The 18,904-nt window shown below is 37.5% G+C and overlaps 2 protein-coding genes across 2 annotated transcripts in view; both read right to left on the bottom strand.

Annotated features, from left to right (window-relative positions):
- Positions 1 to 12,851, bottom strand: part of LOC124170549 — a 48,884-nt gene extending 36,033 nt beyond the window's left edge. Inside the window, exons 1-2 of the mRNA XM_046549348.1 lie at positions 12,767 to 12,851; positions 1,641 to 2,044 (exon numbers count right to left, since the gene is read on the bottom strand). Coding sequence (XP_046405304.1) covers positions 1,641 to 2,024 — 384 coding nt within the window. The 5' untranslated portion in view covers positions 2,025 to 2,044; positions 12,767 to 12,851. The remainder of the gene's footprint in view (positions 1 to 1,640; positions 2,045 to 12,766) is intronic.
- A 3,376-nt stretch (positions 12,852 to 16,227) lies between these two features.
- Positions 16,228 to 18,904, bottom strand: part of LOC124170557 (transforming growth factor-beta-induced protein ig-h3-like) — a 244,036-nt gene continuing 241,359 nt past the window's right edge. Inside the window, exons 14-15 of the mRNA XM_046549356.1 lie at positions 17,784 to 17,906; positions 16,228 to 16,735 (exon numbers count right to left, since the gene is read on the bottom strand). Of these exons, the coding sequence (XP_046405312.1) occupies positions 16,652 to 16,735; positions 17,784 to 17,906 (207 nt within the window). The 3' untranslated portion in view covers positions 16,228 to 16,651. The remainder of the gene's footprint in view (positions 16,736 to 17,783; positions 17,907 to 18,904) is intronic.

Here is an 18,904-nt window from a genome sequence, read left to right on the forward strand (position 1 = left end):
GTATGAAATGGCCTCAGTAACTGAAGAAAATGCGTGGGCAATAATATAAAATCACTGGCTAGGAAAATTCTAGAAGCAAAATGAAATGCAACAGAAAAATAAAATAATCTCCCCTGGCTAGGAAGAAATACCTTTGATACTATGTGGAAAAAAATATGCTCAGCTACTAATTACTAGAGTGACGACTAAAAGACATGGCATAGTTCTAGGAAGAAAACTAGAGGACCATCCATGGCATGCCCTGAGCCAGGAGCACCTAATTTAAACAAGCAAGGTCAAGAATGCATCTCTTTCTGCTTTGATAACACCACCATAAACATAAAAAGTTACCATTTACAGGAAACTTGAAACAAAATCCAAAAATAAGGTTGGAAACTTTACAACAGAATCTGGTTATCTGAAATTAGTGGTGGATCAACCTTAGGACCTTGAAAAATTAAACTCACTGAATAATGATACCTAGCTTCATAATTTGAAGCACAAAAATGAAGCCTTCCCATGCAGTACTTAATGACTGCCAAAAAGTTTGTTCCTCAACTAAGTAAATACTTCAGTATGAACTGAAATTTGCATATTTTTCATTCAGCAAGGGTCTACAAATACTGCAAAATATTGAAGTAATTAAAGAGAAAATTGGTCAAATCATTCCATTTTATTTTTTTAATAACTGATTCACCTAATTCATTCCATCTTCCATTTTAAAAGCGATATGTATGTTGCTCCCTCAGGATGGGAAGTCACTCTTACTATTAAAACCACTAAATAATATGGACTTAAAACTGATAAATATACTGCAAGAATCTTTGTCCCTTGTTTCAATCAACAGCCCTAAATTTGTCCTGGCCTTTAACTCAAGAGCACAGTGGGATGAATATATGTGTACAAAATATAATAAGATATAGTTCTCGTTTGCCACAAAAAAGGTTACTCAATCGCTACTGCATGGCACCACTTTTTTTTAAAAAACTTTGGGAAACCTTTTCTTTCCATACACCTAACTTTAAAGTGGTGTAATGATGAATCACCAAATAAATTTATCTTTAAACATTATTATGAAGAAATAAGTACAAAACAGATTAATATTTGGACAATCTTAAATACTGAAGAAAATGGCTGACAAGGATACATAACACTGTACACAGGTCATGTAATTACAATCATAGGGACTAGAAATAACAACTACAACAGAAGTTATGTCCGCTTTCACAGATAGGAGTAAGGAAATAAAGATTAATCAGTTATAATTGTCAAAAATATGGTTTAATTTTTTAATGAATGAATCCCATAATCCATCCTTCAAACAGTAAACCTAACACGTATACTGACACTAACTCAAAAAAGTGACACATGGTGTGTCAAATAGGCAAGTTAGCAGAGAAAATGAACCTAGAATTTTAAACACAGACTTATCATTTTCTAATCCCTAACCAAATCACTATTCACAACTGCAAATAAACTTTAGGCCTTAAATTATTTCACAATTATATGTGATCCACTAATAACCACTAATGGGAAATACAATAGCATCTATAATAGCAGCCTATAAGTAGTAGGTATTATAACATAAACATTAATATTTACATAAAAAAATTAGTTTATATATGGATATATGTATTAGAATTAAAAGTATTTGTAATTACCTCCCGTAGGCCTATATCAGAATACAGAAGGGGTCCGTCAATTTGGCTGAAGAGCTTTATGAAAAACTCGGGGTCTCTCAAGTCTTCGTCAAGGTTAGAATCTCCTTGCCCACCAGTAGTTGAATCTCCTTCAGCCCTAGAGGTTGATGCTTCTGGTGATTCACTGCGATATAACTGACGCCTTGCAGTAGTGGCTGAAGAGAATCTATTCCTTCTTGATGCTACAGGAGTCTCTGAAGGCTGCTCTTCTCTTCCTGAATCGGGAGATGAGAACCGCCGTGCGGCAGGGGGAGTGGCCACCCGATGAGCAAAAGACAACCTAGGCGTCTGCTGTAGAGGAGGCTCAATGGGATGGGGTGGCGTGTATGGACTGGGAGCGGGCATTGCTAGTGAATGTTCATTGCCTGGATATTCAGATACAAATAAAACAAATTGTATTAGAATAACTTGAACTGAAAATTGAATAAACAAAACAATAGCAACATTTAAAAAAGGAAAAATAATTACAATCGCCACTTTATATGCCTAAAAAACATGACCAGTTTGCATGACATAAACCTCTTCTAGCCCAAGTGGTACAGAATTTCAAAGAAATCAAGAATATTTGTACCATTTAAACATGCAACAAATACTCCCTCAATTTTTCACAACTCCAGAATGTTTAAAAAGACTCTTTATGGTCACAAGAAGAAAATTCTCTCTTCGTTATTGAATATATTTTTACTAACAAAACCTCATAAAAATCCAATCTTTCCAATTTTATCGAAACTTTCATGCAAACATAAATCTTAACAATATAAATACTCCACAACAGAGAGTAAGCAAAAATGGAATGCTGAATGTGTTACATATAGACGTGCAATTCCTAACATATTACAACAGGCACTTCAAAATACTGGCCTCTAATGAATATTTAAGGGTATTAATTTTATTTAAATTCATTACATTGCAAAACAAAATTTTATAAATATAATTTACTTGAAATATATACATTAAACGACTACGTTGTTTTGAATGAGGCAAACGGATCTTCAAATAATAATTCGCTTTAAGGCAGGTAAGTAACACACGCATTTAGTATTGTTAACCACTAATAATCATGACAACATCAAGTAGATGCATTATTTAACATCAAAACTTCATCAAAATTGTGTTACCAATAATTAAGGATACTGCAATAATTTATAAGTTCAATTAGCATGTAATACTATCTCAAATGTTAACTAATACGCCGTAAAGAAAATGTGTACAAAAAAGACGTGCCTCAAAACGTCTGCTGCAATACAAACTCAAAGCTCAATGATGTTAAGCACATTTCAAGTTAATAAATATATCATATTAGTATTATTTTCTGAATTTATGCAAATTGCAACTATTTTAATTTTTAAAACCAGTAGCAACATAGTTTCTGGACAATAGAAATTAACACTAGATAGGAATACCATTAATGGGTACACTCGGCCATGGCTTGTATACAAACAATGGCCATTGAACCAAAACATACACACTTCTCACATTCCCGCCAAAATTAAAAATAAAGCATGCCACAAAAAAACTTAACATAAAACACAAGTTTCACAGCTTAAACAACTAAATTAGCTTTTTCATCATTCAACACTGGAGAGAGTAGCCTTGGTGTCACTATAGTTCAGATGTAAGATCACCATAATAGCCACCCACAAACCGCGGATAAACACAAAAACAATGTCCCTTAACATGTCAATTATGTTATACGAAGAAGATTATTTCCATTGCAAAAAGAAAGAAGCGGACTACGTCCAGAGGTAGTCATAACACACGAACAACCAAATTAAAGTACATTGTCGGTGTTAGTCCAACATCACGTAAGTCAACACCAAAATCATACTCCGCATTTCAGCATGCAATTAAAAGCAATGAGTGACTCCTTATTATACGTATAACGTGCAAAATATAACGCAAACACACATATTTACATGGTAAGCGTCCCAATCGCAGTCCGAGGAATCCATTTTAAACCGACTACAGCAAAACACAAACAACTCACGCGAAAAAGAGAAACTCACGGAGAAATACCTCTCATACTCTGCTTCCCTCTAGCGTAGCGTCTCAGAAGTAAAAAAATGTGACGTCAATCCGTAAACTATTCATTTGATGGTGTACTTTAACAGTTAACTTACACAAAATGTTATTTAAAACGCCTGAATTTTTATCAGGAAACAATATTGAAATGTATTACCTATAGTAAATAAAAAATTTTATTATTTCAAATTCAGAGGTAAAAACTCATGTAACGTTCTCTGATGATAAGAATCTGAACCACAAATAAAAATTTGTCGTGGACGAGTTTCAAATCTAACTTTGGCTATTCGTTATTTATGTGAATGTGGGACATATTTGTGAAGCCAAAAACAGGGCAAAATGGCTAATGAATTATTGTTAAATAACTGTAAACGCTTACTCACATAATCTTTGTGAAACAATAGTGCTTAGATTTAATACAGTCCATATGATATCATGTTAAACACTCGACTGAAGGATGCATATTTTAAATGTTGCCTGCTATTTTAATTACTATCTATAACCCATCGGGTGATTAAAAGGGCTGAGCATGATAGAAGAAATGATGGAAAATTTTCATCATAGGAAAATCAATGAAATTCTTAACTGCATACATATTTCATATGGGGGCATTTTTTCTGCATCGTGAAGGCCTCGAAATTGCTGATTGATTGTGGCAGAGTTTTAGAGATACAGGTTGAGTTCTCCTCTGCCTGTATGACTTCAATATGATCATATGTTACGTACGTCTTATGTCCTACCTTTTTTCTTATGGGTTGAGGAGGCCGAATAAAGACCACCAACTGTTTCAAGTTCAGCCGCGGCACCTCCGCTTTTGGCTACGGCGCTATTTTAAAGCTAGCGAATGTAGGTATAATCATCAAGGCGATATATACAACACAAGCACTGCTACGTGAACGCAGAACTGTCGCTGTCATGGAAAATAATTGCTTTCCGGACACACTGCACATATTTTTGTGCACCAGTCGCGCATCCAGAGAGGGGCTATAGCCGCTTCCCCCCTCCCCCCTTAGGTATCAAACTTAATTACACTAGATAAAATTACAATTTTGTTCGGACCCGGCCATTAATGCTGGGAGGTTACCCAACTTTTAGCCCCCCTTCCCCAGCCCCCGAACCTTCTAGGTTCCGGGGCTCTTGTACACCGGCCTATATCACTGTAATTCTATACCGATAGCTTATAGAGTTTATATTACAATTATGACCTTTAGTATGCTTTTACTATGAGCGACGCCTGGGTCGATTTATACAGTGGTGTTTTTTCATATTCAAGCTAAGCTATGTAATATCCCAAGGCAGGGGCACAGCTAGGAATTAAGGCTAGGGGGATTTTAGGCACAACTAATACTGCGGAATTAGGGGGTATGGAATACCCGCTAGGGGAAGCTGGAAGTTCAGGGCCCTCCCCCAGAATTTTTTTTAAGATAAATGGTTCAAAATGATGAGTTTTACGGCCTTCTGAGGGATATTTTTATAATCCTTATATCATTCCATAAGTAATATTAATCTAATTAAGTAAAATTGATTAAACTTAAAAATTTCTCTGAGCTCTGGGGGGATTTTAACCCCCAAACCCCCTCCCCTCGCTGCGCCACTGTCCCAAGGAACAAAATATCAGCGAAACCCCTCAATTTCATATGTAAAGCAGAGTACGTCGATGGTATTTCCAAGGAAAAATTATTTTTCACCAATGAGAGGAAATATAAACTAGCCGGTTTCCAGAATAGCACAAACCCCAGTAACATCATTCCGCAGCTCAACATCGGCCCAATATAGTTTTCAAGTCAGCATACTCGATCAACATATACGGCATGACTCCGAAACAGTCAAATACGGTTATGAACATTCCGGGTCTAGTCATAGACCACGTATGACGATAGTTGGGACGGCATGGGGTAAAATTGTGACGACACATTGGATATATTAAACTAGACTAAATTTGAACTTATGATCCCTACCTGATATGCATATCATTGGGCATATCAAGTTTCATTATTTTATGACGAAATCCTTCGTCACATTTGCAGAGGTACCCACACGTATCCTTGGAACAAATAATGGTGCTCATTATATTGCAATTGAAACCACATTGACATCACAATTTCATACGGCAATAGCGATAGAGAGGAAACAAGGCGATACCTGGATATGTTTCGGTTGTATACCGTAGCAATAACGGCTCGATCTTCGTCGTGCCGAGATCGCTCAGATGTTTTCAATTTTGGAAGCCAATTAATTAATGCTGGCTGTAGCCTTGCTATATGTTGTCTTAACGACTATCAGGCGATGTCTGCTGCAGAATTTGGATCGACCTATTGCCGATAAATACAGTCGTGGGGCCAACCTTGGGGTAACATCGGAATGTTACTTGGTGCATGAGGGATCTATGTCGGTTGAATATTACATCAAAATCGGCTATATGTCTGGACATGCTGGCGGGATGTTGTGCTTAGGTTAGGGGGCGTCCATTAATTGCGTGAGGAGATTTTTGGACCTCCCTCCCCCCCCCTTAGTGAGATATCATGAGATTTGGCTCGACCCCCTCCCCCTAATCTCACGTGAGATTATTCAAAATGCGTGTATTCAGTTTAAATACGTTGATCTATACTTCATTGCGTTGGATTTATTCAAAAAACAATTTCATTCATTATTTTATGCAAGATTAGTTAAGACTAGTATTTAAGATTGCAAGGATCAAAATTATACCTACACTGTTTCTTGCAAAAAAAATACGTGATACTTGCCAGGACTCCTCTCTTACCCACATGAAAAAATGAAGATAACTATTACTGATTGTGAGCCTAGGAAAGTAAACAAACGGACTGATGTAGCCCAACATGCGAAATACTCTTATATCCAAACCAGGAATTGAAGATTATGTTCGCGGTATTCCCTCTACCTTTTTTTTTAAAGTGTAGCAATAACATTATTTTCACCATCGTCTTCACATTGTTTTCCTTTTTCTCCTCGTGATAGTACATCATCTACCTTAGCGCAATACGCAACAGATTGTTTCAGTACCGCGAACCCCTCTGATTCATTTCTCTACAGTGCATATATTTCATTAAACCTCCATTTTACCTTCTCTAAGTTGAAGTTCTTTCGTCTTCGTCTCTCCTCTATTTACCCGAAGAATTTTTAGAGGTCCACAATTCCCTAATTTTCATCGTCGAATTCATTTTTCAATGCCGTTTCTATCTCATAATAAATAAACTCGGGGGGCAGTGGCGTAACTATTGGGGGAGGGGGAGGGTGTGGCGGATAGACCCCCCCAAAGCCTCGGAGAAATAAAAATAATATTAAAAACTATTGTCTAGTTTGGACATACATAGTAAATTTTGACGAAACCTTTTAATGAAACCCAAATTTTAAGTGCCAAAATTATGTAAAATGTATTTGTAGGCATGTCATTTTTACAATATTTTCCCAAACTGAGGGGGTGGGGTGGGAGGTCGCCCTTCCCCCCCCCCCACCCAAAGCATATTCCTGGTTACGCCACTGCTCGAGGGAGTTCAAGCAGGGGCGCCGACTTATAAAAAAATATTGGGGGGGCCCATATCGGGGGTCTTGCCCCGGAAAGAGGTTAAATTCAAAGTGTGTATCAGCACCGTAACACTGTCATAATTCACACCACTTGTTTTCATTTATCCTGCTTACTACCTTATAATTACTGTTTTAACACATTGTTGAATGCATTTTAAAAGGTAACTATCGTCAAACATGGGAAATAAAAAATACCAATATATTTTTGTGATTTCACAAAGCATAATATAACTTAATTATTATCTTGAATTATTGAGGGGGCTCCGCCCCCCCAAACGAAACTTTGAGGGGGCTCGGGCCCCCTCAGGCCCCATGGAGTCGGCGCCACTGAGTTCAAGTTAGCATGCACTAAAAACAACTAACACCAACATCAAAACTCCAATTTCAGTAGAATAATGGGAATACAGCTGATACTCTGAGTACTTATAAATATATTTTATTAAAATCTTTTTTGGTTAGCAATAAATTAAATGGAAATTAGATTTCGAATCGCATTTGACTCGATGAAAACGAGCGCTATCGTCGTAGGCGACCGATAATGTGCCCCATAATGATTTATTCATCCGAGACAGCTATAGCCACTTCGATCATGGGCGAACTCAGCGGGGGGCAGGAAGGGCCAGCTGCCCCCCCCCCCCATAGCAGCGAAAATAAAGATTACTCAAAACGAAACTTTTTTATTTTGAAGAAAAATGATATTAGTGTAAGACATTGAACTAAAATAAAAATCATCATATTTTCAAACAAATATTTTTCAAAACTAATAAAATGCTGTAATAATTTTCTTAAAATATTGGTTTCATTAACATATTCTGTGCTAAAATGTTACTACCTGAACGACCACGGCTTCCCCCCCTCCCCAATTTTGATCCTGAGTTCGCCCCTGACTTCAATCTTAGTTGTATGCGGATAAGTTGAAAATCGCACAAGTTTATATTTACTCTGTGGTTACCATTTTTTACTTCCTCCCAAACTTTCTTCCCCACTTCTTTTTTATGTTCCTCTGGTCCAAAAATTAACTCTAGAATGCAAGATCCAAGAAAAACTTTCACTTATACCTTTCAGAGCTACTGCGTTTCATTGAATTTCAAAAAAAATTATATCGGAATTTTGATTCTGATATCGAATTCCATGAGCATTAGATCTTGATACGAATCCGTTGTTGAGTAGCTGAGAGTGCTTGCACATCGTTGACTACACCGTTACTTAAATCATGCCGGAACATAAATCACTTGGTATCTCCTTGACACTTCCATTTGCCATGACACCCGCAGTGATGTCTAAACAAATTGTTTGTGATCATTCGATTATTTAACATACTGGTCGGCCCAGTTAGCGGCGGAGTTGGAGGCCTTGTATGGTCTTCTGAATTCCGTAGTCACGGGTTCGAGTCCTGCCTGAGCCTTCGCGGCGTTGGGTGCATATCACCCTCTGGTCGATTCAGCCCCTGAACAATTGGAAGTCTAGCCAACGGTTTTTAAGGACCAGAAGGGTAGGTGGACGACCAGGATTTTCCGATGAAAGAAAAATAAACAATACGGTCATCTCATAGCGATCATTTTTGACTCCAAAAATTACTTTCCAACCTCTTTTGTACTCCTCTCTTATCCTACCAATAAATCCCAGTTCCAGTATACTCAAGACTAATTTCTCTCTAACGAGGCATACGTATTAACTTCCTCGAGCTGCAGAAATAAACCCTTCTTCATTTCGATAGATTTAGACTGGAAACGAGTGATTCAATTGAGTGAGCTTCATTTCCATGGAAAGTTCACTCTTGTCTCCCTTGCTCATAAATTATCCTTATCGCAGTGGCGTAATTATGGGGGGATGAGGGGATAGATCCCCCCCAAAGCCTAAGAGAAATAAAAAAAATATTAAAAACTATTGTCTACTTTTGATATATAATAACGGCATCAAAGTTAAATTTTAATTGCCAAAATTGTGTAAAATGTATTTATAGACATGTCATTTTTCAAAAAATTTCACGGATCCCAGTTTCCTGGGGGGTCTGCCTCAAGCTATAACTAAACGGGGAATCGGTTTCAAGTCTCTTCTACTTAAAACAAAAAATGTTTCCTTCGCAATTATATTTAGCCTAGCTATTGCCTTCTCCTCATTAATGAGAATATCCATAAAATCTCTTTCTGTCCCTGCTGTGGTTATTATGTCATCAGAAAATCACAGCATAGTATTTATAATTATTACAGAACGTATTTTAACAAAAAATAAGCATGAGTGCATTAGAGGTACATGCAGTATCAGTAATATTTCTGAATTAATTATTACGGATTCAAATGATATCCAATGAAAATCAAAAAAGAGAAAATAAAATATGATATCAATGGTATTGTAACCTATAAGAGTAGTTAAATAAGTCTTATGGCGAAGAGCATCCAAGAAAAAGAGAAAGGATACGAAATGAAGACTATATAAGAGAAGTTATGAATACTATGAATGAAAAAATAGTGGATGAAACTAAAACTCGACACTTGAGGCGGTGTGGACAAGTATAACGAATGGAAAATAAACAATATTTACATACACCTTGGTGTTATCGCAAGATATTTCTGAAGTCCTGAACCAATGCAGTGAAATTGATGCGGTGATCGTTGATTTAAAAAAAGCTTTTGATATGGTGCCACATACTGATTTTCGAGAGAAAATGAACAGGCTGCAGTAAGATGCTAGGATTAAATTATGAATCAGAGAATTTTGAAAAGAAGATCGCAGAGTGTAGGGGTAGGAGATGGATATTCCATGGATATATTTATAACATCGAGGGTCCCGAAATGAAGCATATTTGGCCCACTACTGTTTTTAATATTCCTTTATGACATATATATGAGGGAGTTGACTTCACAATACGGCTTTTTCCGATGATTGCATAATCCCAAGTTACAAAGACAGTGAAGACCGGTGTACCTACCCTTAAAAATGACATCGATAAATAATCCTCATGGATAACGGCCTATGAAATGGATGTTGTTACGAGAAATTGCAAAAAAAATTTAATTCCCCCTTGATTTTGAATCCCCCCCCACCGAAAAAAAAGTCCTGGCTACGCCACTGCCCTCGACTGAGTTGGATTCTTGAGACTTGCTTCGAGACTCCTCGGATTGATACCATGAAAATTACATAAGGATAGAGAGTAAACATCCCGATGATACAAGTTAGCACGCAGACGCTAAGGAATACGCGCGCAGAGGAGGGGAAAGGGAGCTGATGATAGTTGAGGAGAGAGAAAACCAGTGGCGGATACATATAGGAGGTTCGCCTTCCCCCCTTGCGGGGCCGTCCGCATTGCCGAACATTGCAGAACCACCACCAGTAACTTTTTTATAAGATGGCATTGTCTTCTATAAGTGTATAATCGGTTTAAATAAAACTTTCTTAAACTTTGCATGTGACTTGATAATTTTTAGATTAGGATAAAAGTAGTGATAACACGGGATATCTTTTGCGCCCTCCCTTGAGTTTTTTCTGCATCCACCACTGGAGATAACCAAATCGTGAAAACAAAGAGCACGAATGATTACACCACCAATAATAATTAGAAATGATAAAAATTAAGAAAACAAAAAAAATATCAAATTTATCAGGAATTAAAGGAATCATAAATTAGGGGAAGGGGAAAGTTTTTTGCATCAGACAATGTTAAAGGCACTACCACAGGAGTTAAACTTTCTGGTGACCTAATGCGTATTATTAGGTTTGACAGTAAAAAAAGGCCGTTCTAACACGAACGGTAAATGAAGGAGAGGGTAAGAAGGGTGGATGTAGGTGAGGAAGGAGGGGAAGGGTCAACCCTTGCAGAGTTATGCCTAACGAAGGGTGGAAGTGAAAGGGTAGGGGGAGGAGGGATGTTTGCGAGAAAGGTACAACGGAGAAAGGAGTAGTAAGAAAGAAAGCAGATATGTGAAACCAGCCGACAAAAGTCATCGGAAGAAACTAAAACATCAATAAATTTTTTTATAGTTAATCTAGAAAAAGAAAGTACTACATTTTCTATACCGCAAAGACCAAAAATAAGCCAAAGATTGCAATTAGGTGACATGATCGAGCTGACTAGATACTTCATCAAATTATTTCACAGTTACTTTTTCACCTGGGCTCACTATTTACTCAGTAAAAGGTAGATATAATCAATTTGCTGGAGATTAGTATAATTATTCACTAACAATAAGCCACTCCAGTTATTTACAGTATGAGTTTTACAAGGCGTAAAATATCAGGAATGAAAACTGGGGCAAATTCGTAGAAAATGTACACGGTATAATCATCAAATCAGGCAGAAATCGAAAAAGAATGATAAATTAGTAATAATAAAGTAACCACTCCTTTTGAGCGCAAATATATTCACGCACGAACGAAATGTTTGCGGTGCTTAACCAAGGACTGCAAAAGGAGTAAGAGAAACAAAATTTTCTTGAGATGCAGAAGTGTCGCCAGAAACTTTATCCGAAGACTTTTGGAAGTGACTGTACGTCAGATTGTGCAAGTACGTGAACCGAGTGAAACGGTCTTAAAGACGGCCAAACGCACAATATCTCGGCTTCACTTGGGGAAGTGATTTCAGCACATCATTAGGTATCTCATTGTTTACAAATCGGTGATGTACCCTTTTACCCTCTGTTCATAGCGGGGAATTCTGTTACGGAGGAGTGTGGTTCCCCCTTCCATTTCCCCCCTCCGTCTTCAAAACCTCTGGCGCCGATCCCTCTCACAAGCTCAAAAACATCGTAGACCTGCCCTTACTAGCATCGGAAAGGCTTACTTAGGGTTCAAAACACTATGCCGCCCCCTATTCCTAACGATTCGCATTCATAAAAACGTGAGAGAACGTGTGGGTAGAAGTTCGGTTGAAAATTGCCAATAGTAACGCATGAGGAGGAAGGACGTCAATTGTTGAGCCCTCGAAATTTTTTTGACCGAGAGGAAAAAAAACTTCATTCGTTACAAGTACCTTAAAATCGTAAAAAAAATACCAATACATTTTGAGATGATTTTGTAAATACCTATTTCCCCACTCAATATCTTTTTAAACTGTTTCTTTACGCAAGTATCTTGCAAACCTTAGGTCAGGAATTCCAAAAAAAAGGGCCGTAACAAAAATAAATCAATCGGAGGGTTTGGCGGGAGCGGTAGGGAGATTTCGGAGGATCCCTTAGGCAAATTTGGGGGTTCACCAAAGGCAGTATGTTCCAAAACATTCAGGGGGAGGGGATGTACCCCTAGACCAAACAGCTCGAAACGGCCTTGCCTTAAAAAAATAACGACGAGCGGACCCTTGGCCGGAGGGAGAAGAGGTTATCTAGCTGCAATTAACAAATTATATGGGGGAAGAAGGGCGGGTCAAATTGTCTAGAATTCATTACGCGATTTCTGGACGCTCACCGAGTAGTTACAAAGAGAGGGAAAAAGTATCAGCCGATATGATTACTTTACCTCCTTGTCACTCAAGTACCATGATCAGAACAGAAGTGTATCTTAAAGTTAATAGGTAATTGGTGTGTACTTACATCTAGTTGGACTCGCACCGCGCTTTCTCACTCCTACGCTGCTCCCGCGAACCACGAGTGAATCTTGATCGAAGAGGGAGTGAGTTCGTGTGATTTTCGTTAGGGGCGCGTGACATTAGGCGTCGGGGGAGGGGTGATAATATCAACGGACTTCACGGTGATTGGGTGACGATTTAAACTGTTGAGTCGAGGCCCGATGGCGGAATGGCGGCGATGCGTCTAGGCTCATAGGTTGCAACATCTCCATCCGGGTAAGGGATGTAATTTCATCGCCAGGCAACATAGTAAACAACGTCTTCTCATTTTGCGCGGAATAGTATCAGATTCCGGGCATTGTTATGGGGCGCTCAACCGTCAACGGTTTTTTCCCGGCGTACCTTGATATTTTCGTTAGAATATAGCGGGAATGATGAACTGGTGCTTGGACTTACAAGACAAATTTTGCGTCCCGCGTCCATCAAGTCCTAAGCCAGCGCAGCGGTGGGAAGATGTGGGGGTGATGTCACGGGATTACAATCACCCGAGAATCTTAAGTGAACCTCCTTCAGATGTGAGTTGAAGTACTTGGTCTATAACACTGGAACTTTTCCACTATCCAGAATTATTATAGAGTAGATTAAATTAGAGTAAATTATTATTCATACTAAGGACTAGTGATGGGCAAAGTCGATCATTTTAGTGATTCAATCATTTTGACTCGAGTCACATAAATGATTCAATCAATTGATTCAATCATTATGATCGAAAAGACTCAAATGAATCAAGATCGAAAAGACTCAAAGGAATCAAGATCGAAAAGACTCAAAGGAGTCATGATTGAAAAGACTCAAAAGGAATCAAGATCGAAAAGACTCAATCAATGGATGTAATAAATCACTTTGAATAATCGAATAAATACTGCCTCATCTGCGAAGAGCATTGGTAACGCTGATTGCTATCCATATTATCATTTCATATACTATTTTAATTGTGAATTCCTAGATGAGTAAATTAGATTGAAAAAATGAAGGAAGCAGTGTCATGAAAATATTTGGGAAGGGGAAACTGCCACAGTTTCTTAACACTAATAAAATAATTTCTAACTATAGTTGATCAAAATATAACACAAAATACACCACACAATGCATGAATCTGATCTGCAGGATAATTTTATGAACGGCACAATAAAATATAACCAGCTTTAACTTCTACTTCTTAACGTTCTCCTACAGGAGTCATCTTAATATTTTCCTTTTACGTGTATTGGTGTTATTAATACTGATAACTGCTGGAAAACATTTAAGAAAAAGATTACACAAGTATTCAGTTCTTCATAACATAGTATTTAATTTTATCACAACTATTTCTGCCCTGACGAAAAGAGATTAAGCATCAGTCCATGAACATACGTATGTTCATGCATCGGTCGTTCCAAATTTTGAATCAAACCGGAAACCGAGATGATTGATATGAAACCGGAAGTCGGAGTGATTGATGATTGATGATCGACTTGTTTAACGAAATGAATCATGAGTCATTTGATTCACCTAGTGATTCAATCTTTTTGATCGAATCGTTCATGATCGACCCATCACTACTAAGGACTAATTCGCCATGATAAAATCCTATGCCATCTGGAACTCGAACCCGGATCTCTAGCTTGCCGTTCAGGGATAGTACCAGTTACACTACCAAGCTGCCTTCATTTAAGGCGAACCTCAGACTGGGATAACCGAACAAGATGTTGCGTCTCAAGTCCACACTGTTGCACAGGAAAGGGAGGTAGTGCTTACTGAGCCACTGCCGGAGAATGAGTCCCTCTTATATAGAAGCTATTCCACGACGGATGTTTACTAAAGTACTGCATGGAACAAGCACTTCGTGCAGTCACGCGCACTGGTGCAAAGTTACATACTTCAAGGGTGAAATTCGCCAAGAAAAAATCATTTGGTTCACGAAAAAATCATGTGTGCCTATATTTTTGTTTCCCGAGTTATTTCGAGGAAGTATCGTCCGTTTATAAACATTTGCCATAAACATTTCTCCGCAGCCCTCCACAATAGTTTGTTTATGTCTCCTATTCGTAAAAATGATATCACGCTTGTCCAAGCATGATGACGACACATTTTACGGATTTACGGACGGCATTATCCTTATTTATTCGACTCGGAAGTGTCTTATTTCCTAAATAAAAACACACGTGCAATCGACTGCGTTGTTGCCGTAACAGTCTCAGTGCGCGCATAGACATAACATTGAACTACAGAGGGTAGCATGGCGCCCAGCATGTAATTTATCAGTTGAGTGGAGAAAAATATTTTTAAACTCAAGTCCGGACTCGTCCCTACTTTCTTGCGTAGTTTATTCGTCGGCTTAGATGGGCTTAGATGAGTGGACACCACCGCAGTGCAAGGAAAGTTGGTTTTATTCAATGATGAAATGATTTTAAGGTGACGTGCAAGAATAAGATGCCACCCAGTGGCGTAGCCGGGGGGTGGGGGGTCCTGACCCCCCCTCGAAATATGAAAACATAATCATTTCCCTGCTTAAAAGAAAACAAAATATGGAAAAATCATGAATTTGCAAAATATTTCTTTAAAAAATGAAGTTTTTTTCGAAAAGTGTTCAAATTAGTTAAAAACCCATTACTTAGTATCCTGTTTTTCAAAAAATTTCTCCCCTGGTTTTGGACCTCCCCCCCCCCCCCCCCCCGAATGAAATTCCTGGCTACGCCACTGATGCCACTCTTTCTCCCGGATGAAAGGAAAAATATTTTATTTGCCCATTTCTAAAAGTTTTTACACAGTTACTAGGTAGATAGGAGAAGATTTGTATGGAAGATAATTTATATAGAAGCTCTGCAGATCATTTTGACCCGAAGAATGGAGCTGGAACGCGCTCAAAACTGTCGTCCTCCAAAATGGGGTCGACACGGCATTAACTCGAAAAACAATTAAAATATAATCACCGCGGAAGCCTCCGTAGCTATTGTAGTTACCAGGTATTCAAATTTAATAGTAAATGATCACATTTTCTCTGCATAAATATATTGATTTTAAGTCTGAGAATCTCTAAAAGTACTAGGCCGTTTTATAAATCCGTATTAATAAAATTACCGTGGCAATATAATTATTTTCGCCCTCGTCTTCACATGGATTTCTTTTTTCTCCATTTGATAGTATATTTACCTTTGCGCAATGAGCACCAGCTTTTTTCAGTACCGCGTACACTTCTGATAAATTTCTCTTCGATGCATCTATTTTTTAGTTGAACATTGATACTCCAACTTCGACAGAAACAGTTGGAGGGGGATGGAATAAATCTGGATTACATAATGCTTATAAATATGTATAATATACAATAAGTATGCATTAAGCTAAAGGATGAATAAAAAATTCGAAATATTCAAATGACGATTTGAGGAAAATTATATGACAATAATATCCACTACTGTGAAACGATGAAAGTGAAAACAAGGATGATATTAAGTGAGTTTTTTTATTATATTACAAAATGGAAAAATTCGATTAAATAAAAAAAATCATTTCTAAAGGACTCGATATACAGTTCGGGTATTACTTTATACAGGTAAATTTTAACGTCCAATCATTCATCAGTTTCTCGTGAATAAAGTTTACATCATACTACAAACTTAATAATACGGCTGAAAAATAAAAAGATCAATTAGTAAGCGAATCATAAATAACTACAAAAATCATAATCATAATAATAAACAGGCAAGCAACGCATGTCTCCGCGATGTATTCAGTCTCATTTCACAGCGGAATTGGTTGCGAAGGGCGGGATGGTTGTATCTCAGATCACACTCGTAGCTCACGGCTGAAGTTGACACTTTCTCCCTCCGATGCACTTCACTTTATAAGCACTTATTTAACAATCGAGGGATCACGGAAGCAAGACTCTGTCTATCACGTGAATGACACCATTGCTGTTGATGAGATCACTGTTCAGCACCGTGGCGTCGTTCACCTGAAACAGACAAAGAAATAACGCACGATTAAACAACAGACACAGTGTCATTCTGGTTTCCTTTACCTTTATTATAATTCATATTAATATTTTCTCCTGCCTTCCTCAGCTTATTATTGAATTTCACTCAAAATAATAAATTATGTTCGAGCTCACAATCTGCTGCACCCATGTAATTAATAAAATTTATCACACTCATCATCGGAATAAATCATTTTGTAATGTCATTTAATACCAGTATCCGCCAGAAAAAAGTTGACTGAAGGGTAACGAAAGAAGCTGGTTTTCCAGAGCCAATGAGCACAACTGTCCTACGCTTTCCATTATCCATTACTGTGGTAATTATTCTGAATCAATATAATGGTGGTTCTATACTAATCTCGGTCTTTAGTATTCTCGGAATAATGTTTAATATATATTATTAGTCTCGGAGTATTAACACATTTGCAGGCGAATATTTCAGAGGAAATATAAATTTTAATATTTATACACCAAAAACGATTTCCTACGAATAATACCCTCTCGGGTTTCCGACCAGGTGAAAGAGTACATAATGTTCGACCTTACGAGGTACGTCGCGCTCTTCTTCATCATTCCCTGAAGACGAAGAATGTAACGAGCCTCGAAAAATCTCACATGATCGACTCTCTTGTCCGTTTGGAAAGAGAATCTCAGCCAATTAATTTGCATGGAAAGTACCACATCATTCTTCGCTTTTTTCTATAAATTATCTTCTATCTTATAAAATGTATTTTGGTACTAAAAAGATGGAAAAATTACGCTTGGAGATGTTACGCTTACGCTTAAAGATTACACTTTTTAATTTAAAAAATCGAGCATAATTTACAATATGATGAATGTCTGAAATCATTCGATGTCGACTCGAAAAAATTGAAGTGTAAAGTAAAAAAAAACTACCCAACTATAGTAGAACTTGTATCGAAATGCATATAAAAACCCCACTCCACAATCATTGCGCTGTCTAGACAGAAATAAAGCATATCGCCACAGTGCAAATACAACTCGCTTGCCAGAGACTCCAGCTTACCTTTATTTTCTTCCCTTTCCTAATGACGTCCAGGGAATCTTGACCCGTTCTCACGTTGTAGTGGAGTCCCGGACGGAAGGAATCGGAGCACATCATGCTCTGAGAGACATGGTTCTTGATGGTCTGAAGGGAAAACGAGAAAAAAACGATAGACATATCTTAGAAACGTACTTATAATTCAAACGAAATAAATCTAAAAACAGGGTTCAAGTTATGGGGTGCACACACAGGCGATCTAAGTTTTTAATTACGACAAATGTGTATTCTTTTTCCTCTTATCTTGACCTCATTTAATCAATGATTAAATAATTCTTGGAGCATAGGTCATTTATAATGCAAAAAAGTTGTTAGCCTACGTTTCAGTTCATTTAAAACCTTCATCAGGGCTTAGTTTTGCACATATTTGTTTATAAATAAATATAAGATAACAAAAAAGCCCTGATGAAGGTTTTAAATAAACTGAAACGTAGGCTAACAACTTTTTTGCATCATATACATTTGACCTATGCTCCAAGAATTATTAAATCGCTATTACTACTGTTCAGTTGGTGTAGCGAAAGTAATAAAATAAAAAAATAACATAGATTCGCTACTCATGTACTTTGCGAATTCAAAGAAAAGAATTAAAGTAGAAGAATGAAAAAAACTTGAATTTGATGAAAATTTGAATTTGAAAATTCTTATGTCTATTATTTTCGAGCTTTCATGAAAAATGACAAAATCCAAATTCAAACTGTTCTGCGGTAATGATTAAAATATTGTATGCCTGTCCTGTGTAGTCCTATGTAGGTGATACAAGATAGGGTATATTTTGACATAAAATACCTTCCATAAATTTTTTTATAGACAAACATGCAATTAATAAACGTCCACTACAATAAGATAGGCGAATATAAAACCCTCATCGTCAGCGTCAAGAAAAGGAAACACCACCAGGTAAGTTAACGTAAACCCCCAGAGCAATGATTCAACTGGCTCGGAATTAGGACCAATTCAAACTTGGAAGAAGTTTGGCTCAAACTTCGGTAGTAACTTTGAAACGATAGAATGGGATCTCTACCGCTTTAAGTTTTAATATTTTTCCCATATACGTAGCGTAACCGTGGGGCGATTGCTCCAAA

Source organism: Ischnura elegans, chromosome 1 (genome assembly GCF_921293095.1).
Source record: "Ischnura elegans chromosome 1, ioIscEleg1.1, whole genome shotgun sequence".
Taxonomy (NCBI): Eukaryota; Metazoa; Arthropoda; class Insecta; order Odonata; family Coenagrionidae; genus Ischnura; species Ischnura elegans.